The sequence below is a fragment of the Sinocyclocheilus rhinocerous genome, unplaced genomic scaffold, assembly GCF_001515625.1.
Source record: "Sinocyclocheilus rhinocerous isolate Xijiao unplaced genomic scaffold, SAMN03320098_v1.1 scaffold1045, whole genome shotgun sequence".
NCBI classification, from domain to species: Eukaryota; Metazoa; Chordata; class Actinopteri; order Cypriniformes; family Cyprinidae; genus Sinocyclocheilus; species Sinocyclocheilus rhinocerous.
Genome location: NW_015645361.1, coordinates 747,515 through 770,853, shown reverse-complemented (window position 1 = coordinate 770,853; position 23,339 = coordinate 747,515). Strand labels below are relative to the sequence as shown.

General features: G+C 37.2%; 1 protein-coding gene and 1 long non-coding RNA gene across 7 annotated transcripts in view; one reads left to right on the top strand and one right to left on the bottom strand.

Annotated features, from left to right (window-relative positions):
• ntng2b (netrin g2b) overlaps positions 1–23,339 on the bottom strand; it is a 75,139-nt gene that overhangs the window by 2,716 nt on the left and 49,084 nt on the right. Inside the window, exons 4-9 of one of the 5 annotated variants that reach the window (XM_016509538.1) lie at positions 19,785–19,957; positions 17,719–17,754; positions 13,926–13,988; positions 12,659–12,832; positions 11,230–11,334; positions 10,347–10,755 (exon numbers count right to left, since the gene is read on the bottom strand). In XM_016509538.1, coding sequence (XP_016365024.1) covers positions 10,475–10,755; positions 11,230–11,334; positions 12,659–12,832; positions 13,926–13,988; positions 17,719–17,754; positions 19,785–19,957 — 832 coding nt within the window. In that variant the 3' untranslated portion in view covers positions 10,347–10,474. Of the gene's footprint in view, positions 1–1,905; positions 2,041–5,445; positions 5,614–10,346; positions 10,756–11,154; positions 11,335–12,658; positions 12,833–13,493; positions 13,759–13,925; positions 13,989–17,718; positions 17,755–19,784; positions 19,958–23,339 lie in introns of those variants that run through there. The other 4 variants (XM_016509540.1, XM_016509541.1, XM_016509539.1 and 1 more) reach the window with 4 other exon arrangements.
• LOC107705987 (uncharacterized) lies at positions 9,210–10,261 on the top strand. Of its 2 annotated transcripts, none has more exons than XR_001636116.1 (3): positions 9,210–9,394; positions 9,728–9,853; positions 9,980–10,261. It is a non-coding gene; the product is annotated as an uncharacterized LOC107705987 (long non-coding RNA). The 2 variants fall into 2 exon arrangements; XR_001636117.1 differs by having other exon boundaries at positions 9,686–9,853.

Sequence of the window (23,339 nt, the reverse complement as noted above, 5' to 3'; positions counted from 1 at the left end):
CTGGATGACCTACCTACTACTACATTGCAAAGAGCAGTGTATCCCACAATGCAACATGCTCTACTTGACCTTCCATTGAGTGACAAATTAATGGTAAGTAATATCAGTCACAGTATTTATCTTTTTTTTGTCTCATTTTACATAGAATTAGGCTAAAAATGCAAAATAATAAAGATGATATGGAATTAATAATATATGTGACAACAATGTAGCATATAGAGTGCAGTAGTCGGGTTCCTGAAGTAAAACTTCCATTCATTTTCTCCAGAGGGGAAGTGATTTTTAACAATAACTTATAAACCTTTCAAAACAGAGACCTACTGTGAGCTGCAAAGTTGTTAACGATGGTATATAATTTTGTTGAAGCCATCAGCTACATTATTTCAACTTATTTTTAAAAATAATTGTTTAACAGTGGAATTCCTAGTGAAAAACTACATTACCCATGATTCTGCAATTAAATCTCCACCAATCAGAGAGCTGCAACAAGCAAATTGTGCAAAAACAATACTTAGCGCCCATCCACTCCCATGAAATGACTTATACTGCACATAATTAATTAAGCTTTAAGTATGCCATTCTGGACATAACCTATAAAAAGACTGTGTATGTGAAGGGTTAAATTGTCAAAAAAAAATTTTTTTTGCAAAACTGAAAAGGTCATGAGATTGTAACACAAAAAGTTTTAAAAGACTTGCCCAAACTATGTAAAAACACAGTTCATTCTCTGCATTTACTAGAACCAGTAAATACTCGCTCTATGCAGATCCACTTAACCTAAGAACAAAACAAATCTATTTGAAGAAAGTGCCTAATCCAGCTCCAGAAGTGTGTCCCTGATGGATTCTCCTCTGTTTTCTCTCCTCACAGTGCTAGCAGTTTTGGCCATGGGCCTGTTTCATCTTAAAGATGGATCACGGGGAAAACGCTGTGTGCAGGGCTTCTAAAATCACCATGGGAATCCAGGTACAAATGTGATCATTACCCCACAAACCAGTTTCCAATGAACAAGGGCTGCTTAGAATCCGCACGGCAGCACATCATTTGAATTCACAAATAGCCAAACCCATTAGACACCAGTAATATGCTGTTTTGATGTGCGGTAAATGTCTAATACATCGTGATAAGGGGTTAGACTCCTGTCAAATCAAATGAATCCCGCCTTCTTTATTTTGAGACCACACCCCTTTTTCGTGCCAAACAACTTGGAACCAATTCCAATGTTTGAATCAAAAGCCGTACAATTTAAAATGGTCACTAGTAGCCCAGTGGCAAAATGTGCCATTGCTGGTAGATGGTGTATCTACACATTTTAAGGAATCACAATAATCCACAAAATGGATTTGTTTCTTACAAACACGAAGCTTTTCACTTCACAAGACATTAACTGATGGACTGGAGCGGTGTGGATTACTTGTGGATTATTGTGATGTTTTTATCAGCTGTTTGGACTCTCATTCTGACGGCACCCATTCACTGCAGAGGATCCATTGGTGAGCAAGTGATGCAATGCTACATTTCTCTAAATTCCCATGAAGAAACAAACTCATCTGTATCTCGGATGGCCTGAAGGTGAGCAAATTTTCATTTTTGGGTGAACTATTCCTTTAAAGCATCTTTCTCCTTTCTCTGTCATTCAGAATTAGAATTAATTCCACGGTGTAAAAACTTATGACTGCAAGCTAGAACTAGTAATAATATTATTTACACTGTAACTTATTTCAAATGGCTTTTGAAAACAAAAGCCTTGTAAAGGACTGAGCCAATTAATATCTGATTTAAACTCGAAATTGGCTGAGGAGAATGGAGAGGCGATTGCACACTTTGACATTGATTTGTTAATTAGATTAGAGAGTTGAATGATGTCTGATTAGGAATAGGTTAATGAATCTGGGAGGTACTTACGAAAACAACCCTGTTTCCAGTAGTAACCGGGGAGACATTCATCACATTTGACTCCGTTAGTGCCTTCTTTACACTGACAGAAGCCGGTTCCATTACAGCGGTCGTGCAATGAGCCCATCGTATTACAGTTACACTCTGTAAAGAAAGAGAGAGAATTAGTTAGGGGAAAAGGGTTGAACTTTTACAAAATTATGTGTGCCAAAAAGGCTCAATGGGTTTCCTTGTTATTTAATTGGTTGGTTTTACTGTTGACAGTTCTGCATGCATTAAAGGGGTCATATGACCCCTTTAATGTTGCTATGCACATATGACATGGCGTTTTCTTGCATGCACTTGAGGCCATTATATTTATTCATAAAAATTTCATCTTAGTGCATACTTAAGCTTTATTTGCATTGTGAAAAAGCATGCTATTTGTTTATATTGAGAAGTGGATTTTAATGGCTGATGCCAATATCTTAAAGAGCAGGGTGGCCAATGAACGATATACCGCTAAACTAATTAAGACGGAGAATGGGAGTTCTGTGCATTCAGGTGCTGGCATTCCAGTGCTGTCAAAATGCCAAAAAAAATCCCAAATATTGGATGATATATCAGTCGGCCATTTAATATTGAGCAACAGTATCGTTTTATGTTGTGTTCAAGCCATGATGGAAAGATCGTATTGTGATGGATCGGCTGCTTCCCCCCTTATTATCATCATCACCTCAGCCCTTAAACGCCGCCCTTCACCAGGTTCCCGACAGAAGTGGGTGTGTGAGAGAGGAGGGCCGCAGAAACACTCATGGCTGGCGGCATGTGATGAGGCACACCTGAAGTGAATGGAGCCTCGTCACCGCTGCCGCTAAATGCCGAGCATTTGAATGAATGTATATGCTTCGCATTATATCTTAATTAACAGTAGGAAACTCTTGAAAATTTTGTTAAACTTGGAAGAAAATTGGCATTAATCGTTATAAATTTTAATTGTGAATGTTGATGGTACAGTTTAGTTTGTATGCATTTTGTGCACTGTTAACAAAGAATATCACCAAAGTGTGCCAGAAAACACTCATTTAGCTGGTTTATGAAGAGACAGACCTGACCAAACTGCATTTCCCATCTCTTTGGTTACCTAAAAATAACTGGGTTATAGAGTGCTGTAGGGATGATGTGTTTTAGCACTTCCAGTTCCATCATCATGAAATCAGTGGGTTTTGGGTAAATGGCTGAAATAAGGTCTGTGGTCAACACAAGCTCAAAATAGCTTGGCGTTGTATTTAGGTTTCAAAATTTGTAAAAGATGTGTTCATTAGTGAAGACAGGGTTTCTGCTGGTCTTGAAAAAGGTTGTAAAAAGGTCTTAATTTGCCCTTCCACAAATTATGGCCTTAAAATGTCTTAATAGAAAATAAACCTTTAAAAAGTCATGGCATTAAGTTTTGCATACAATGCAAAAAAAAAAAAAAAAAACTGCAAATCTAAATCCTTAAATCAAGATTAGTGTTCCCTTCAATTTATTCCTTAAATTGTATTTACTTGGTCTTATAAAGGTCTTAATAAAGTCTTAAATGTACCTTCTGCAGAAACCCTGAAGATTATTGTGATGAACAAAATGTGTATGAATCATAACAGAGCTTATTTTTTTCAATAAATAAAAGGCAATGGAAAAATCCTATTGGTTTTTGTTGAGGAAACCAGGGTGATGCTAACTTGTGCTTCAGCCTACAAAAATGCATTGTTAATCTCACAAAAAAAAATTTTTTTTTCAAAGATATAATGTATTGCATCACTTTTAAAGTGTATTGTAGCTGTAAATTAATTATGTTTTATTATTTTTAGAAACTATGCACTGATACTTTTATACACGTCAGTATTTTGCATTGGGCTGCAGCCAACTGCATTAGAACAAATTACTGCACTTCTGTGAGAACTCCTGAAAATAGACACCGCAAACTCAGTGCTATTGTGAGCTCAGGATGAGGTAAATGTTCTCCTCATGGAGATCTTGGTGTTGACCCTGTGCCATGTTGTCACCTGCCGCACACCCGATGAGGGCGAGTTGGTTTGTGCTGACTTCACAGCACGCTTTCATTTACCCCGCGCCCTGCCTCCTCTTGCAGCAGATGGACTCCCTTCTCCATCCTGGTACTCTCAGCGTCGCGCTGATTTAAGAGCTGTCACATCCGGGTTTATTTCTGGAAGTTTACTTGAGCACCGCTGGGAATCTCTAATATGACGCTCACAGGATGATAATGTTGCAGTTTAACTTTGCTGACCGTGACGTCCAATGCAGTTTTGTTTCATCTTGCATTTTTTCTTTGTTCCCTCTTTTAGTTGTCTGTGTATAACTTTCTCCTGATTACATCCTTAGTATTTTTCTCGAGCTACGTCTCTTTTTGTTTCAGTTAGAGGGATTTCCTGTCTCTATTAGTTGGATTTTTTTTGGGTGCAGATTCCTGACTGCTGGGACAGGTGCTCTTTAAAGATTAACGCTCCTGATCTGTCATTTTTTTTGCTGAATTGCTTTTATTGTCTAAAACTGACAAAATGAACCATCAAAGACTGTGCATTGTATAGCACAACCTTCCTCAGTTTTACGGCCTTAGTGGATGCATTAAATATTGTAATTTTGTGTATTTTAATTGTAAATATTGTCATTTCATCAAGGATGGCTCACTCCACAGTAATTGCAGCAATAAATGAGTGCTGCATTGCAATTAATTTAAGGTCATGTACAGCAGCTTATAGATGGGCCCTATGATAATCAGATTGATTTTTTCTCAAAATCTGTTATTTTTTCACAGATTACATTTTGTCCACTTTGATTTTTCAGGATTCATTTTTTCCCCTATTTTAATTTTTCAGGATTCTGATTTAAATGGTTACATGAAATTTTAAGTAATCAAAAAGCATGTCTAATTAATTGAAATCATGAAACTTATACAATTTATTAAAAGTTTAACAAAACATTTTTAGCACCCTATGAAATCTGTTTAAATTTTCCCATTTTCAGTGTTTTTCTTTGTTCCCCTGGATTTTGTTTTAATGGTTTAATCAAATTTTAATAATTAAAAAGCATTTCTAATCAATTTAATTCATAAAAATGTAACAATTTATTAATTTATTAAAATTTTTACAACAATAGAGCCCTATGATTTTTTTTTTTTCAGAAATTGTTTTAAATTTTTGTGATTTATGATTTAATACACATTTATTATCAGAAACTGTGATAATCAAATCAAGGCATAAAATATAACAATTTATTTAATTTTTTAAAATGTAATCAATTTTAACAGTTCATTTTATTTTTGGGCAAACAAACCTACACAAAAGAAAGTACATCGTAAGTACTTTGAGGAGCACGTTGTAATGTACAATAATACTATATTTCTGTCATAATCTCGGTATTGAAGACCTTTTTTCTTAGATCAAGCATCTGGAAATTGAACCCATGACTGTGGCATTGCTAATGCCATTCATACTCTATAAGATACAGTATTGCTTGAGCCAGTGATTTAATTTATTTTGCACAACATATCAAATGTACACTGTTACTCACCGATACACACATTCTCGTCGTCGGGCTCTGCAGAGGTGTTTTTGTAGAAGCCCATGCGACAGTGTTCGCAGTTCTGACCACGCGTGTTGTGTTTGCAGCTCACGCACGTCACTATGTTCAGGAAATCGATGTAACTACAGCGATTCGAGTGTCCATTACATTCACAATCTGAGAATGAGAGAGAAACGTCATCTTAAACACTGTTTTAAAGTACAGAAGGGTTAAAAGAGAGAGAAGAGTAAAGAAGGGAGTTCCTGGTTTTTGAGATAATGGGATGGATTGGGATGCGAAATGTCATTCAAGCTGCTGAATACTGAATAGGTGTTGATATGTAAATGTGGGCGGGTAAATTTGAATGCGCTAATGACATCATGATCATGATGATTTAAAAAATGATTCCATTTTTTTGCAGTTTTGTTTAAATGTTCTGGATGGACTAGAAAGTTTTGTGTTGTGAATGTTAGAGTATGACATTCAGACTACATCAATCTCAATGCTGAATCAATGAAGAGCTATTGACTATTTTTCTTGCTTCACTTTGTGTCTTTTCCTGCTGCGCCCGTAGTATTGATGCCTGAAACGAAGATGTGAGTGTGGGTGTGTGTTGCTGACAGGGCGATATCTCACACACTCTTACGGGGGTCTTTCCCACACCTTGTGCACGTGTGTGTGTGTGGCATTTGTGAGCGTGTGTATGTGTGCATATGTGTGCATGTGCTCCGGGGATGTTGGAAAATCTGATGACAGATGTTTTCTCTCAAACAGCTGTTTCTCCGTCTTCTGAAGCAGATCTTTTTTGTCAAACTGCTGGTTTCTCCCATTTCCCATTCACACCTGTCCTGTATCTTTCTCTCATGTCTGTTTCTTTCTGTCACTCACAGCGAATCAGTGTCTATTGCGTCAGCAAACCACGTTCAGTGTCGCCCCTTTTTGAGAATTTGAGCCAGTGCCTGCCAAGCGTTATATGGCACTTTGACCTCCACATGACAGATACAAGATTCTAAGTAGTTTGAAAGCGGAGGTGTACATAGTAAGATGTATTTCTGGGCAAGGATGCACTTAATTGATCAAAAGTGACAGTAAAGACATTTATAATGTTACAAAAGATTTCTATTTCGAATCAAATATCAGCATATTAGAATGATTTCTGAAGGATCATGCATGTGACGCCGAGGACTGGAGTAATGATGCTGAAAATTCAGCTTTGATCACAGAAATAAATGACATTTTACTATATATTCACAATATATTCAAATAGTTAACAGTTCTTTTAAATTGTAATAATATTTCATAATATTACTGTTTTACTGTATTTTTGCTTAAATAAATGCTGCCTTGTTGAGCAGAAGGTACTTCTTTATAATTAAAAAATCTTAACGAACCCAAAATTTTGAATGGTAGTGCATTTTTATATATATATATAGAGAGAGAGAGAAAGAGAGCAAAAAGTCTTTCAAATATTTATGAGCACTTTAAAAGCTAGAGAGCGAGAACTCAGTACAGAGCCTGTCTCAGCACATAGGAACAGGCAAATCAATGAAATATAAGGCTACGTTTACATGACAACGATGTAGTCAAAAACGGAAAAGTTTTTCCCTTGCGTTTTTAAAAAGTTTCACGTATACACGACGACGCTTTCAAAACAATTCGCGTTTACATATATCTGCGAAAACGGCCAAAAACGCTGTATTACGTATGCCAGGACAGTAGTTGGCGCTGTCACCTTGTTAGTAAACAGTACCTGTAGGGAAGTGACGATTATATGTTGAATATGATGCGTCTCCGCTGTTGGTTGTAATATTGGTAAAGTAAATCCACACTTTGCTGAAGAAGCGTTAGCAAACTCTTGAGCAGCAACAACAGTACCATGTACTCCGCCATTGTTGAGTATGTTTGTTCGCGCTTGCCTTTAAAACCGACACGTATTGCGCATGTCTACATACCTAACACGTACTACAAAAAAACCCAAAAAAACTTAACACGTACTACGCACGCGCATGACTTCACCAGTTTCAAAGAATCCCGTTTTGGGTGTTTACACGGAAACGATAACGGTGGCGTTTTCAAAGACTTTGAAACCTGTTTTCAAAAATATGCGTATTCAGTCCCCAAAACGCCGTTGTCGTGTAAACGAACAGGAAAAACGCATAAAAAGTTTCCCGTTTTGGCTGAAAACGTTGTTGTGTAAACGGCCCCTAAATGAGAGTTACACACACAAGCTGATCACAACACACTTACCTTACATATCATGCATATAGAGAGATGGAGGGATTAATGAGAGTTAGAATGCTGGAGACAGGAAATGACATGTTGAGAAACATCAAACTCAGCGAGTCTTTAGTTTTTGAACTCTCAACATCACGTGTTGTAGAACTTTCTAAAGTACTAGCCTTTAATTCACATCTCCATTGTAACATGTTCTAGAACGCTTCACAGTTACTGTACCACTATTGAACTAAAGCCCAATTATATACCTTAGTCAGGTTAGACGGCATTTTGAAAACAAGGCTGCGAGTGATAGACTTACAGTATTACAATGGTATGCGCTGTATGAAGGTCCTAGATCACAAGCAATTTTCACAACTCACAACTTTCAAAGCTGTTTTGTGGAGTTTTTGTCTACTGAAAGTCTTTTGGAAAGATGCTTGGTCAGTTGACAATCGGTATGTTTGAAACAACAGTACAATCCATTGAACACACTGTACTTCTGTCCCTCACATCCTTGTTTTCATTCCTCTCAAAAATTAAATATGACGATACCCCAGGGCCATCGCTAGGAATTCTGGACCCTGTGCAATGAATTTGCTATGGGGCCCCCTCAAAATCACGTTCAGTGGGGGGGTTCGCGATCCCTCGCCATAGACCCCTGTTACTCAGTTCCAATATTACTCCCTGCCCAATGCCCCTGCGATACCCTGACTAAGGTCTATTGAAAAATTAACAAATGCTCTGGACCCTGTGCAATGAATTTGCTATGGGGCCCCCTCAAAATCACGTTCAGTGGGGGGGTTCGCGATCCCTCGCCATAGACCCCTGTTACTCAGTTCCAATATTACTCCCTGCCCAATGCCCCTGCAATACCCTGACTAAGGTCTATTGAAAAATTAACAAATGCGGCAGCATGAACTTTCTACAGTACATTGATGAAAGCATCTGCTAAATGAAAAATTTTAATTAATCCGGAAACACTCTAACGTGTAGTTACTTAGTGCTTCTAAACAACTCACGGTTCCACTCAACTAATTAACTAGAGTTCTAGAGACTAAAACACGTTACATTGTTTATGAGTTGTATGGAACTAAGGTGAGTTCTAGAACCCATTCGTGTTCGAGTCGAAGGTTTTAGAAACTAGAATGTTACTGTTCCCTTCCAGTCATAAACACTGTAATGTATTCTATCGAGAACGCTCCCTCATTCTTGTAAATACTGTGACATTGTACTTTGAAATCTCTTTCTTCCTCTACTCCGCTCATTTTCATTTCTTTCTCACCTTTGAAGTCGTCATATATGATGCCTTTTAGCTGTACAGTCTGTTGCCCTCCAGATAGTAAGAACTTCAGAAGAGCTTTGGAAAATGAAAAGCCTTATTTTATAACCTTTATCTAGAAACCTACTACAACTAGCAAAGCAAAGCAAATCGAGTCAACTACAAGCAAATCTCCAGCTATCAGTCCACACAGATAAGGAAGGGCAACTGAATCATTGTTTGAAACATTTAACAGGCCCAAAAATTCACTACCAAGCATGTGTACTCTAATAGGTTTATGCATTGGCTCATGATGATGTACTATTGGCTCATGAGGTTTCACTACTGGATCATGAGGTTTATGCATTGGCTCATGAGGATGTACTATTGGTTTATGAGGTTTATGCATTTCCTCTTGATGATGTACTATTGGTTCATGAGGTTTATGCATTGCTTCATGATGATGTACTATTGGCTCATGAGGTTTCACTACTGGATCATGAGGTCTATGCATTGCCCCATGATTATGTACTATTGGCTCATGAGGTTTATGCATTGCCTCATGGTGATGTACTGTTGGCTCATGGGGTTTCACTATTGATCTATGAGTTTTATGCATTGGCTCATGAGGTTTCTCTGGCTCACGAGGTTTATGCATTGCCTCATGAGGACTCACTATTGGCGTGTGAGTATTTACTATTGGCCCATGAGGATTGACTATTGGATCATGAGGTTTATGCATTGCCTGATGTGAATTCACTATTGGCTCATGAGGTTTAAGCATTGGCTCATGAGGATTCACTATTGGATCATGAGGTTTATGCATTGACTCATGATGATGTACTACTGGCCCATGAGAATTCACTATTGGCTCATGAGGATTCACTATTGACTTGTGAGGATTCACTATTGGCTCATGAGGATTCACTAATGGCTCATGAGGTTTACGCGTTGGCTCATGTGAATTCACTATTGGCTTGTGGGGTTTCACTATTGTATCATGAGTTTTCATTATTGGCTCATGGGGACTCACTATTGGATCATGAGGTTTATGCACTGGCTCATGAGGTTTAACTATTGGTTCATGAGGATTCACTATTGGCTCATGAGTTTTATGCCCTGGCTCATGAAGTTTCACTATTGGCTCATGTGGCTCATGATGTTTATGCATTGGCTCATGGGTATTCACCATTGTCTCAAGTGGTTTATGCATTGGCTCATGAGGAATTACTATTAGCTCATGAGGTTTATGCATTGACTCATGAGGTTTCACTATTGGCTCATGAGGATTCACTATTGTCTCAAATGGTTTATGCATTGGCTCATGAGATTCTGGTATTGGCTCATGATGTTTATGAATTAGCTTTTTGGTTTTACTATCATGGGTATTCACCATTGTCTCAAGTGGTTTATGCATTGGCTCATGAGGAATTACTATTAGCTCATGAGGTTTATGCATTGACTCATGAGGTTTCACTATTGGCTCATGAGGATTCACTATTGTCTCAAATGGTTTATGCATTGGCTCATGAGATTCTGGTATTGGCTCATGATGTTTATGAATTAGCTTTTTGGTTTTACTATTGGAGATTTCTGTTTTGGTTCATGATTTATTTTTATTGGTTCATGAGATTCTGGTATTGACTTATGAACATGATATTTATTCATTGGCTTATGAAATCCCGATATTGGCTTGACAGGCTCTGGAATTGACTCAGCAGATTCTGGCATTGGCCCAACAGACTCTTCTTCAGTTACTTCATGCTTCCCAGGAATCTTCTCTTTCCTCCCAGAAATCTCCTCACCCTTCCCAGAATCCTCCACTGGGGGTGGTGTAGGTAATGCTTGGGTGCAATCATTCAGATAATCACAAAGTTGGTATGTACACACAAACACAAAGGCATACACCATGTTGTGTTTTATAAACAGCTATTGAACACCAAGCAGACTATCCAGAAATAACAACCTGTACATTCATCATAAGACTTTCACGCTATATTCAGTCACAATTATCTCAATCTAGAGTGACCACAGACCACAAACTCCTCTGTGGTCTCTACTACACTTATTCTCTCCTCTGTGGTCTCTACTACACTACTCATTTTTAACCACAGGTTAGGAAAAGGTCACCAAAACCGCACCTACCACAATACTAGATATCTTCCAAACTCTTAATGGCCTAACAATACCTTCGATGAACTGTTTCTTAATTTCTCTGTGGTGTGTCCTCTCTTTAACCACAGGTTAGGAAAAGGTCACCAAAACCGCACCTACCACAATACTAGATATCTTCCAAACTCTTAATGGCCTAACAATACCTTCGATGAACTGTTTCTTAATTTCTCTGTGGTGTGTCCTCTCTTTTCCAACAGGAATCATGTGTTGTCCTGGATGCTTGGGTTGATGATTATGTCTGTGAGGGTCTGTAGTTTATCAAAAAGAAGGAAATGTCATTTAAAAAAATCTTATGTCATGTCAGAATGACATAACACCAATAAGAACCAACAAGAAGTCACATCTCAATGAAATAATCTAAATCACATATTTCCTTCTTAATTTTTACCATCTAAAAGGGTCCCACAAATATTTTTCATTTATTTTAATTATTTTTAAAAATATTTTGATATTTTATATAGTGCTGTTAAATCGATTAAGCATTTTGTATTAATTGCATCGCCCCGTGACACATATATTATGGAAACACAAAATTTTATTTTGGATGCGATTAATCGATTTGACAGCACTGATTTTATATTATTATTTTTTTAATTTATGTAATATTTTTAGTCATTTTTTGTTTTATTTAACTCATCAATATTTTTCTTATCTTTCAGTCACATTATCATTTACCCATTTGTTTTCTTTGCATTTTATAGAACCAGCTGTGTAATGGAAATAGCTAAAGTGCAACTATTGTGGCTGTTTTAATGGCTTCATTTATTTCTGTGCTTTATTCATGTGATTCTTAATTTGAATGTAGTTTCAAACTAAAGTGACTGCCCTTCTGAGTGATCTGCTATGTGGTTGCAAAGGTGTATGTAGTACCTAAATACATTTAAAGTGGAATATGACGTTAATCAGACAAACCAAACAACAATTAATCTCAAACGACAGATCGGTGTTGTTTGAGGTACAAAGACGCTCCTGCGCGTAAACAACGACCATGCGTAATTTCATCAACACATGCACGCAGTATCCTGCTGGGAATATCAAAGATCTCCACCTTTATTAAATCCATCCGATGAGCTGCTTTGTCTTGCGTCTCAGCTGAGTGCTTTATTCCCCCCCTCCGTTTTTTCATGCCAGCTTGACGTTTTCTGATCTGAGCTCAAGCTGAAGTTCTCGTTCACTCGTTAAACGTCATGCAGTATTCATTCCTCAGGTGCGTATGCGCGCTTCGATCAATGAGCATGTGTGTGTGTGTGCATGCGGTGATTCTTTGTTTTATATATATATTCGCAGGCTGCCCTAATCCGCTTTGCGCTGAAAGATGCAAAGTCACTCTATATTTTGACAGGGGAAAACACTGTCTAATTGAGCATTGATTTCCCACTGCGCACACTGCTTTGGAGCCGTTACCCACAATCCTCTAGGGGTACGTTTGAGTAGATGACTTACTGGCAGCAGAGTCGCTGAGCTCTTGGCTTGGCTACAATGCTTTGACTGCCAAAACAAGTGTTTGAAAGATGCTTCTATAGCATACTAACAACACTAGCACACACACACAAACTAGTGCCTGCAACTTACCTTTGTTTTCTATATGTGCATGAACAGGCCCCTCCTCCAGGGGTGTGGCTTTGTGGGGCGTGTCCTCACTGAGAATGTAAGAAGGGGGTGTGGTATGGGGCGGGGCTTCCATGGTGGTATAAAGTGCCTTAGGCTCTATTTCAGCTGGTGGGACGTGGTGTGCAGGAGGGGCATCTAATGAGATTTGCGGGGTGAGTGTAATAGGAACGGGTTAGAGAAACCAGAGTCAGCATGGAATACACGCACACACACAAAGTGCTGAGCTTAACAAAACTGCTTGCATTTTAAATCTTGTAGTTTGGTCCTTGCACTTGCTTTCTAGGCACATGGGGGGCACTAGTATCAACTGGAATCCCATTCTGCACTGCAGAGGCAGTTATGAATTCATTCCATGTTCAATCTGTGTATTAAAATATTCAGAATGGGATACTAGCATACTGCTTAGTGTTCTGCAAAATTCAGAATAATCGGCTCCCTTTCAATTCATGAGTGTAAATTTGAATATCTATCTGTCTGTCTGTCTATCTATCTATCTTTCTGTTGTTCTATCATACTATCATTTTATCTGCCTTCAAACTTTTAGAATATTTTTCAAAACTTTTTTCACAGTTTATCTTGTTTGTTACATTAATTCCAAAAATTTATTGGAATTTAATTTTAGCTTAATTCTGACACACAACCCTGATATTGCCTACTATTTTAAAAAATGTGATGCTCTATGTAGTATGTAACAACACATTTTTAAAACACTAGTTTTATTGTTGCATTAAATCAATGCATGCCGTTTAATTCTCATAAATACAGTGATTTTATATTTTTTATTATTTTATTTTAAAATTCACGTTTGCCAGTTCATTGCAACAATTCAAGAATGAGAAACTCATTTGGTTTATATTGCTTGTGCATACTGCAGAAAGGATGCCAGTCTTTTCAGTCATCTCCAGTGTGTCATCAGTTTATCTAACCGGAACACATTTGTAATATCAGAGGTCTTAAGTGAGATGCTGTTACATTATGAAGCTGCGGTTTAATGCAAATTGTCAGTATGCATGTGTTCGTGCATGTGTGTTTGCGTGTGCGCTTGTGTAGCTGATAGCGCTCTGTTGGATTAAGGCACATTACATCATCATTAAGCTCAGCTAGTACACTAAAGCAGCAACTTGCATAGTACCTTATATGGCCTAGTATATTACTCTACACATGTCATATTCCAGGTTACTACTTATCGCTACAACTATGAGAGCCTTTGAGGGTCACACTGTCCCACCTGTGTTCAAAGCTGGCAATTCTGTTATAGCTGTAGTGAAATCTTCAGCTGAAGTGTCAGTCACTGTTGGCATTAAAGACAAACAATAAGCATCTGAAAACAACACCTGCAGCTAAAACTACAGCAACACAAGGTCTACAGACTGACAGAGTCTAATTTTATGCTGCGGTGCATTCAAAGTCAAATGCGGATTATTGTTCCGATCATATAGTGTCCTGTTATTTGTTGCTCGGGGGAGTTGGAAAATGAGCCTATTTTCAAAAATAGTGGCGTGTTTCATTAACATAGAAAGACACAAAATCACAATGCATGTGTATGTTAGTCACGAGGAAAGATGTGAGTGTGTGTGTTTTGTAAATATCATATTAATCATTCACTTAAAATGAATGTCTGTCTGAATGATGATCATTTTCCTGAATGAAAGCGAATTTATCATTCACTGACTGTTTTGCTGTGATGTCATTTCCTGTAGTGTTTGTGTGTACTTGTTTGTTCTACTTCTTGTGGCTATATGCCCAACTGACCAACCAGCAGCCAGAGGATCAGACTCGCCGCTCTGACCTTGTAATCCCTGTCTGAGCATACACACTGACCGTATAATCCCTGCGTGTGTATGTGTGCAGAAGGACATTCATCCAGCACACATTAATAGGAACACACACGCACACACTGGCCTACATATCATCTCCGTCTCTTCTTGCACGTTTGAGCGTGTGTGTTTGTGTAAGTGTGGGAGACCCTTGGACCCTTAGACTACAGGGGAGAGAAAACATGGACATGATCTATGAGTTTGATTTCTCTAGGCCATATGCTACACACACACACACACAACCCAAAAAGAGCCATGTGTTGTTGCCTTAAAGAAATAGTTCACAAAAAAAAGAAAATTTGCTCTAAATAATTCACCCACAGGCCATCCCAGATCATGAGTTTGTTTCTTCAAGGGAACAGATTTGGTGAAATGTAGCGTCACATCAGTTGCTTAGCAATGGATCCTCTGCAGTGAATGGGTGCCGTCAGAATGAGAGTCCAAACAGCTGATAAAAACATCACAATAATCCACAAGTAATCCACACCACTCCAGTCCATCAGTTAATGTCTTGTGAAGCCAAAAGCTGCGTGTTTGTAAGAAACAAATCCATCAATTATGACATTTTTAACATTAAACTGTTGCTTCTGGTCAAAATACAAGTCCATAATCCATAATGACGCTTCCTCCAGTGAAAAAGTCCATCCCCTGTTGTCTCTCACATCAAAATCCACCAGCATACAGTATTTGTTTTGGACTCTTTTAGCTTGTAAACAGTGCTTGATCTGTGCAGATTTCTCTCCTGATTCAGACAAGACAACGTTTTCACTGGAGAAAGCAATGTTATGTGTAGAGGACGCTGTTTAGTGCCGTCAGAATGAGAGTCCAAACAGCTGATAAAAACATCACAATAATCCACAAGTAATCCACACCACTCCAGTCCATCAGTTAATGTCTTGTGAAGCCAAAAGCTGCGTGTTTGTAAGAAACAAATCCATCAATTATGACATTTTTAACATTAAACTGTTGCTTCTGGTCAAAATACAAGTCCATAATCCATAATGACGCTTCCTCCAGTGAAAAAGTCCATCCCCTGTTGTCTCTCACATCAAAATCCACCAGCATACAGTATTTGTTTTGGACTCTCATTCTGACGGCACCCATTCACTGCAGAGGATCCATTGGTGAGCTAGTGATGTAATGCTACATTTCTCCAAATCTGTCCTGATGAAAAATCTTGGATGCCCTGAGGATGACACAATTTCCTTTTGATATGGAATCATGCTAATTTTCCTGAATGCATCAGCATTATGTCGCTGGAAGGCAGTTTGAAGCTTTACGATGTTACACAAACGCTCTTAAAGTCCTGACATCACGGCGTCCCGGGCTTCACTTCCACTAAGTGCATTTCCACGGGAACACAGGCAGTTTTAAAATGAGACTATGACTACGGCGACAGGACGGGCAGGGATCTACTCAGTATTTCTTGAAACATGCTCCGTCACAACGCATAAAGTCAAGCGAGTTTGAGAAAACTTTCTGGCAGAGTTAAACCGCATGTGTTTTGTAAACCGTTCTGCAGTTATAAGTGTTTTGAGATCCTTCAAATGTGTTTAAAATACTTTAACACGCATCCAAACACATCCTCTATCTAACTCCACCTTCACGTAGCGACACCCAGGGTCCAAAATTCACACTCAGCAAATGCAACTGTAGTGAGTAATTGGTCAGTTAATTGCTATTTTTAAGGCTTATGTCTTGTATTTTTTGCCAGGTGTGGTAAAAGCTGAATTTTGGATTAGCTTGAGAGCTTTGGTTGTGTGATGAGCCACGGTTGAAGAAACAGTCATCTTTTTGGTTGTCATGGGCGCTGGCATGGTGGTCATTGCCATGGAAACAGCAACTGGCACGGGATGGGTTGCTTCAGCTGATAAAGGTATAGTTGATTGACCTCTTTTTGTGAAAAAATTATGATTCTCTAATCTAAAAGACAGCTGAAACTACAAGTAGCAAAATGACACTTGACCGTCGTCTTGGAGGAAATAAATCATTTACCATGGTAACCATAGTTCCTGCAAGAATGTAGTTATTATAGTTTCTGTTACTACTGTAAAATCACTTTTAATTAATATGGAAAGCTTTCTTTTTTTCTTCTGTCATTTTCTGTCATTTTTTCCTCTCTCTAACTATATTAAATAAAAAACTTTTAAAATTAGAAATTAAATAAAAAAAACAAATTAAAATTAAAATATCACATTTAATTATTTAATAAAATATAATAATTAAGCTATGATAATTATTTTTAAAAAACTATATATATAGATACTTATGCACACAAATTTAAAACAAGTTGATGCTGAGTTATGAAAGCTAAGTCTCGGAGTAATGATTTTTATTAATATTGTAAATGTATATTTTTATTTTTTTATTTTTAAGTTATAGTAATTTTGTTATGTGCTTGTAATTTTTATTATTTGTTATTATTATATTTTAGTGTTTGTTATTTCAAATAATTTTTACATTAATCTTTAATTCATTTTTATTTCAATTTTAGTCATTTTAGTACATTAATTTAAACTTATTTTATTTCAGTTAAATTGTTAAATTGCTTATTTTATTTTGGTTAGTTGCCAAGGCAACATTTCTAATTTTCGTTTATGTTTTTTAAGTTTATGTTTTCATACAATATTTCTGTTTTTATTTCAATTAACAAAAAATATTTTTATTGGTTCTAGTTAACAATAACAACACCAAGTTACAAAAGTTATATTGTTGTAACAATAACTCCCATATGGTGATCTGGTGATTTGGAACTATGGTTACCATGGTGAATTTCTGCAGGTCTGTGACCCACCAGCTGTACTGTACTGTTGTTTTCTGGGAAATCCCTTCTTAGATGTGGGCTGATATTGTGTGCTTGCATGTGTGTTTTGTGCATGTGATGTTGTAGGCGTGTCTTGAGAGTGAATCTCAAATCTTTCTTATTCTGTTTGAAGCCTCAAGGAATCACGTCATCTTTCCTGCTTCTCTCTGTATCTGACTCTATCTTTCTTCCTCCTGCTCTCTGATGTTGAGCTGAATTGCGGCTAGTTTCAGCGGTTTGACGATGATGAAAGCCACAGGACGGGCGGCCCATGAAAAATGAAGAAGACATAACGAGGGATGGAGCACAGAAACATTGAAGAAAGAGAGAGCGAGGGATGACTGACATATCAGAGAGGATCAAAGACCTCTCCTCTCGTTTGTTGAGGGTTCGGTACTTACTGGAACCAGAAGAAGAACCAGCCAATGCCTGAGAACCTGAAAGAGAGAGAGACCAAGTGTGTGTCAATAGCTTTGCTTTCTACATAGACAGCTGCCTTCTAAGGGAGCATCATAACTGAAATGGAACATCATGACTGATATGGAACATTCTATTTCAGAGACATTACTAGACGTAAATAGCATCCAAGCTTAACATATTAATGTCATATCATAGTGCAAAAAGACATTTTTAGTTTGGCTATAACAGTTTTTTTGTTGTTGTTTTTTTTACAATCACTAGGACACATTTCTTAATATTTAGGTCACTTTTTCAAAACACTTCACATAGTTCTCCCTAACATCTCTCAGCTTGGCACAGCAGTAAATTTCACATCCAAAATGCCCAAAAAATAAGAATGAACAATTTTAATTTCATGTTGACTTTAATAAGCATATATGAAATAAATTACGTAAATAAACAAACTGTGATTTTTCACTGCGCTTGTTGCAATGCACTCAGATATTCTGGCCTTTTTGCCCAGAAAATTTGGCCAAAAGAAAGGCAGCATAATTAAGAAATAGTGCTGTACAAATTAAATGGATTATTTAATAAACACTGCAGCATTATATGAAAAATAAGAATTGTCAGATTTAATGAGAATATATTAAATAAATATATGGATATATTAAATAAATTGAAATATATGCATGTATGAAATATTGAAATATTTTAAATATTATACACTAAATCATTAAATATTAAAATATGAAATATTTCAAATCATAAAGATAAGCAAAGAGCAATTTTAATCAAGATTTTTCACTGCGCTCGTTGTAATGCATTCTGGTATTCTGGCCTTTTTCGCCAAAAGGATTTGGTCAAATGAAGGCAGTAAAGTTAAGAAACTGTGAAATAACAAACACTGAGATTTATAATAAACACTGCAATATTCCATGAATTGTAATTTCATGTTGACTTTAATAAGCATATATTAAATAAATATATGCATATATTATAAAGAAAATAATCTTGCTGTGCTAGCTGAAATGTATTCAGGTATTCTGGTATTTTTGGCCAAACGAAAGCAGCATAATTAGTCTTTAAATGCTGTCTAGGTAGGCAGCCCACTAGGTTTTGGAACAGATCTAGTGTTTCCTGTTCAGACAGTGATTAGTGCAGATTTGGGCCGTTTTCTCCACAGAGGTACGTGTGTTTCTCGAGGAGCGCTGTGAATCTGTTTGGGAACATTTTGTGGGCAGTATGGCGGTGTGCGTCTGCGCTCCTCTCCTCTCTGTTCTCTGGGAATTGGGCCGTCTTGATCTTACTGTGAGCTGACAGGTCTGTGAAGTCTAAAAGGCTCTGCAGCGCTCGGGTGTGTAAGTGAAGTGAGTTGAGATCTGCAGTCTGCTAGATTCATCCGTGTGTGTGTGTGTGTGTGTGTGTGTGTGTGCTGCCCTAGATTATTATTTTATCATGAGTGCTGCTGGTAAAATGGAGGGATGTTGTGTTCCAAAGGATCTCCCTTTGGATACTGTACAGAAGGGAGGAAAAATGAAATCTGTGTTCATTTTCATCTCTTTGTCCTCATCTGCATTTTTCCCCTTTTGTCTTGCTTTTATTTTATCTCTCATTTCAGATCACAAGCGAGTCTCTCATGATCGTTTTGTCCACATTTTCAGGGATAAATCCTGATCCAGGCTGGTGGATAACGGTCCGTCTGCTTTCTCTGTGTGTGTGTCGGAGTGTAAAGATCTCTGAAGCTCAGAGGAATTCCGGTCCAGGAATTCTGAACCCAGAAATAATGAGATTTCAGTGTGACGGGCTTAGATGTGAGAGTCCTGTGATTTTAGAGATAATTAATTCCGTTTCATTGTGGAGTAGAATATTATGAAATGGATTCATCTGATTCGTGAGGATCTGATCTTTGCACACTTGAGACTCGGTGCAATTGATTTTATAATGCAGTTACATTCATACCATTTTATACCTAAAATTAGTGATTTTCTCTGCTTCTATGTGTGTGTTTAGGTGCATTTATATTGCTTTTGGCTTAGTGAAGTCAGATCTCCCTGTGTATGTTACTCACATGTGTTGGGGGATCCGTTGGGTGTTGGTATATAGGATCCTGATTTCCAGGTCTTGGCTTTGAATCCTTTTTTGCAGCGCTGACAGTCCTGTCCGGTCGTGTTGTGTTCACATTGACACTGTAAGTTGCCGTCCACATACAAACACAGAGATGCGTGGAGATTACATCTACACCTGAAAGACAGAACGATGGGCAGATATTAGACTTTTAGCAGTACTGTAATACAGATCTGCCAATACAGTGAATCTGAGTGATTTGATGTGCTTTTGAAAGTGAATTTGAACTTGAATTTGAATATTAATATTAATGTCAGTGTTATTTTAGTGTCATTTAGTATTGATTAATATGTAGAATTTGCGTTTATTTTTATATTTTCAGTTTAATTTTAGTTTGAATTTTTTAAAAATTTTGTTATGTGCTTTTGTCACTTTTTTTTCCTCCAAATTTAGAAATGTTAGTACTCCAACTGATTTTATTTCAGTTAGTTGCCAAGGCAACATTTCTCATTTTTGTTTAAATTAATTTTTTTTTAAGTTTTAGTAATTTTGTTATGTGTATTTTTTAGATTTCTTAGATTTTAATTTATTTTTATTTCAAATTTAGTCATTTTTGTACTTCAATTTTTATCTTATTTTATTAATAATCTTATTTTATTTCAGTTTTATTTCAATTAAGTACATTTTTTATATTGTAGTTTTAGTTTTATTTAATAATAAAACACTGGTCAATGTTAAAATGAAATTAAATGTGAACATAAATGCTAATTTTTATATTAATGTGCATGGGAATTTAAATGTGAATTTGAATGTGCATGGGAATTTGATTCTAAATTACTAATTTTCCAAAACAGGTTTTTAATGATTTAATGTGAAAAGTCATTAAGAAATGAATGAATACGGTATGAAGACCAGCAGAAGCATTTCAAACTTCCTGTATAAGCTAAACTCAAGCAGGGCCGATGTTTTCAGAGATATAAATTATAGGTATGTGTGTGTGTTGGCAGGTGGAAATGCATCAATGAACGCAGGTGTGCTGCTGTAGATTGGGCCCAGTAAAGCAGAAATGAGCGTTTGTGTAAGACCAAATGGCCCTGATTCTAAATGAGACTTTTCCACCTGAGCAGCACAGTGTGTGTGTTACTGTTGAGCTTCAATCCAGTTTGTTCCGCTGGAGTGAACATGGATCCATCAGCATCAAATATTCACAACATCGTCCTGTACCTTGAGCCAACCCTCATCTATCTCTCTCACACACTCTTTTTTTCTCACTTTTTCTTTTCCACTGCCTGTGAACATTTCCCCCCTCTTTCTCCTTCCCTCCATCTCCTTTAACCTCGTTCTCTGACACCATCGCTCTTCCAAGATGTGGTTTAGTGTGTACTAAAGTGGTTCAGCTTGAGCTGTCTGGCAGTCTGGAGTGTGATGTGGTGTATGATTTATCATTTACTGTATACCTTGTGTGTCAATGTGCATTATAATAAATCTCCCATTTAAAAGCTCCAATTTACAGTCTAATGCAGGGGTAGGCAATGTCGGTCCTGGAGTGCCGATGTCCTGCAGAGTTTAGCTCCACCCCTCACCTGCCTGCAGCCTTAGTAATCCTGAAGACATTGATTAGCTTGTTCAGGTGTGTTTGATTAGGATTGCAGTTAAACTCTGCAGGACAGTGGCCCTCCAGGGCTGACGTTGCCTATCCCTGGTCTAATGCAATACATTTGAACCTTTTAAAAACCTTTTTTATTCTCTAGTTGTTTAGAAAAACATCAATGATCTATAGAAATGTATTTCTTCCAGCAAATAAAAAAATTTAAAAGGTAATTGCAGCTCTTTTCTCGCAATTACGAAGCTATTAACTCGTTAATCAAACTTGTAATTGTGAGAAAAAATCTCAAACCACAGAATAAAAAATAAATAAATACAAAAGGTTTTTAAAAATGCGCATGCGAATTCTGACTTCTGAGTTTATAACAAATATTCTGAATTGCTAAAATTAAACTCATTATGGAAACTTATTTTTGCAACGGAATAAAAAAATAAAAAAGGTAATTGTGACTTTTTAGCTCACAATTCTGAGTTATTTTCTCACAATTACACATTTTTATCTCCAAATTTTGACTTTTTTCCTCGCAGTTGTCAAAATTGGGAGATATAAAGTCAGAATTGGGAGATATAAACTCTGACTTTTTCTTGCAATTCCAAGTTTATATCTCACAATTCTGAAAGTTTATAACTTGCAACTGTGAGATTTAAACTCACAATTCTGAGAAAAGTTAGAATTTCAAGATAATACCTCACAGTTCTGAGAAGAAAAGTCTTATTGTGAGGTAATTCTGACTTTTTTTTTTCTCACAGTTTCTTCTCAGTTTATATTTAATATTTCTGACTGTTCTTCTCAGTTTTATATCGCGCAATTCTGAGTTGAATTCTGAATCTCCCAATTGTGAGAACTGCAAGGAAAAAAGGTCCAAATTGTGAGATATAAACTCAGAATTGTGAGAAAATAAGTTAGAATTGTTCCATTGGGAAAATATGCTTCTTTAATGTTGCTTCCATGATGAGTTTAAATCCCGGTTTAAAATTCAGAATTGCAAGGGAAAAAAGTCAGAATTATGAGCAAAAAAGTAACAATTACCATTTCTATTTCTTAAATAAGCTTCCATTATGATCTGGTGCTTTAAAGAACTCCAAAAGAACACCAAAACACTGATAAATGAATGAATGTGCATATGATATGTAAATGTAGTAGGTCATATGGTAATGTGACCGTGATGTCATGACCATAATGATTTCTGAGTCATTTTTGCAGCTTAGTTTTAACAAATCTTAATGTTGGAGTCAAGCACTTATTTCAGAAGAGCAAGAGCAATCGTGTTGTCCATGATATAACCTCTTAAAGTGACTAGAGAGTCAGTCTGAACTAACTAGGAGTTTCCCTAGTTGTCTTCTCTTTGGGATTTTCTGTGTGGTGTGTGTGGGTCTAATGTGAGTTCCCCTGAGCAGAGGTCCTGCTGGGATAAGGGTGCTTCTGTAGTGTCCTGTGAGCAGCTGGGACAGCAGAATTATTCCCACCATCTGCTGCCCCGCACCTCTCACGTATGTCTACAAATGCTGCGCTCACATTCTCCGATTATTTTCATATCGGCTCAGAATGTAAAACACACTCCAGTGCTCTCTTAAAGGGTTAGTTCACCCAAAAATAGCCCACAAATTACTCACCCTCAAGGCATCCTAGACGAATCCAGTCGGAGTTATATTAAAAATTGTCTTTGATCTTTCAAGCTGTTTAATGCCACTCAGCGGGTGTTGCATGCATCAGTCCAAAAGAAGTTAAATAAAAAGCGCCCATCCATAAAAAAGTGTCTCACACGGCTCCAGGGGTGAACAAAGGCCTCCTGTAGCGAATCGATGCGTTTTTGTAAGAAAAATATCCATATTCAAAACGTAATAATCACTTTAATGTAGCTTGCACCAACAGTTGTACACAGAAGCAGCTCCGGGCGGATGACGTATGAAGTCGGCGTTGCGCATGTGCCGCTCAGAAGTGACGAACGCGGAA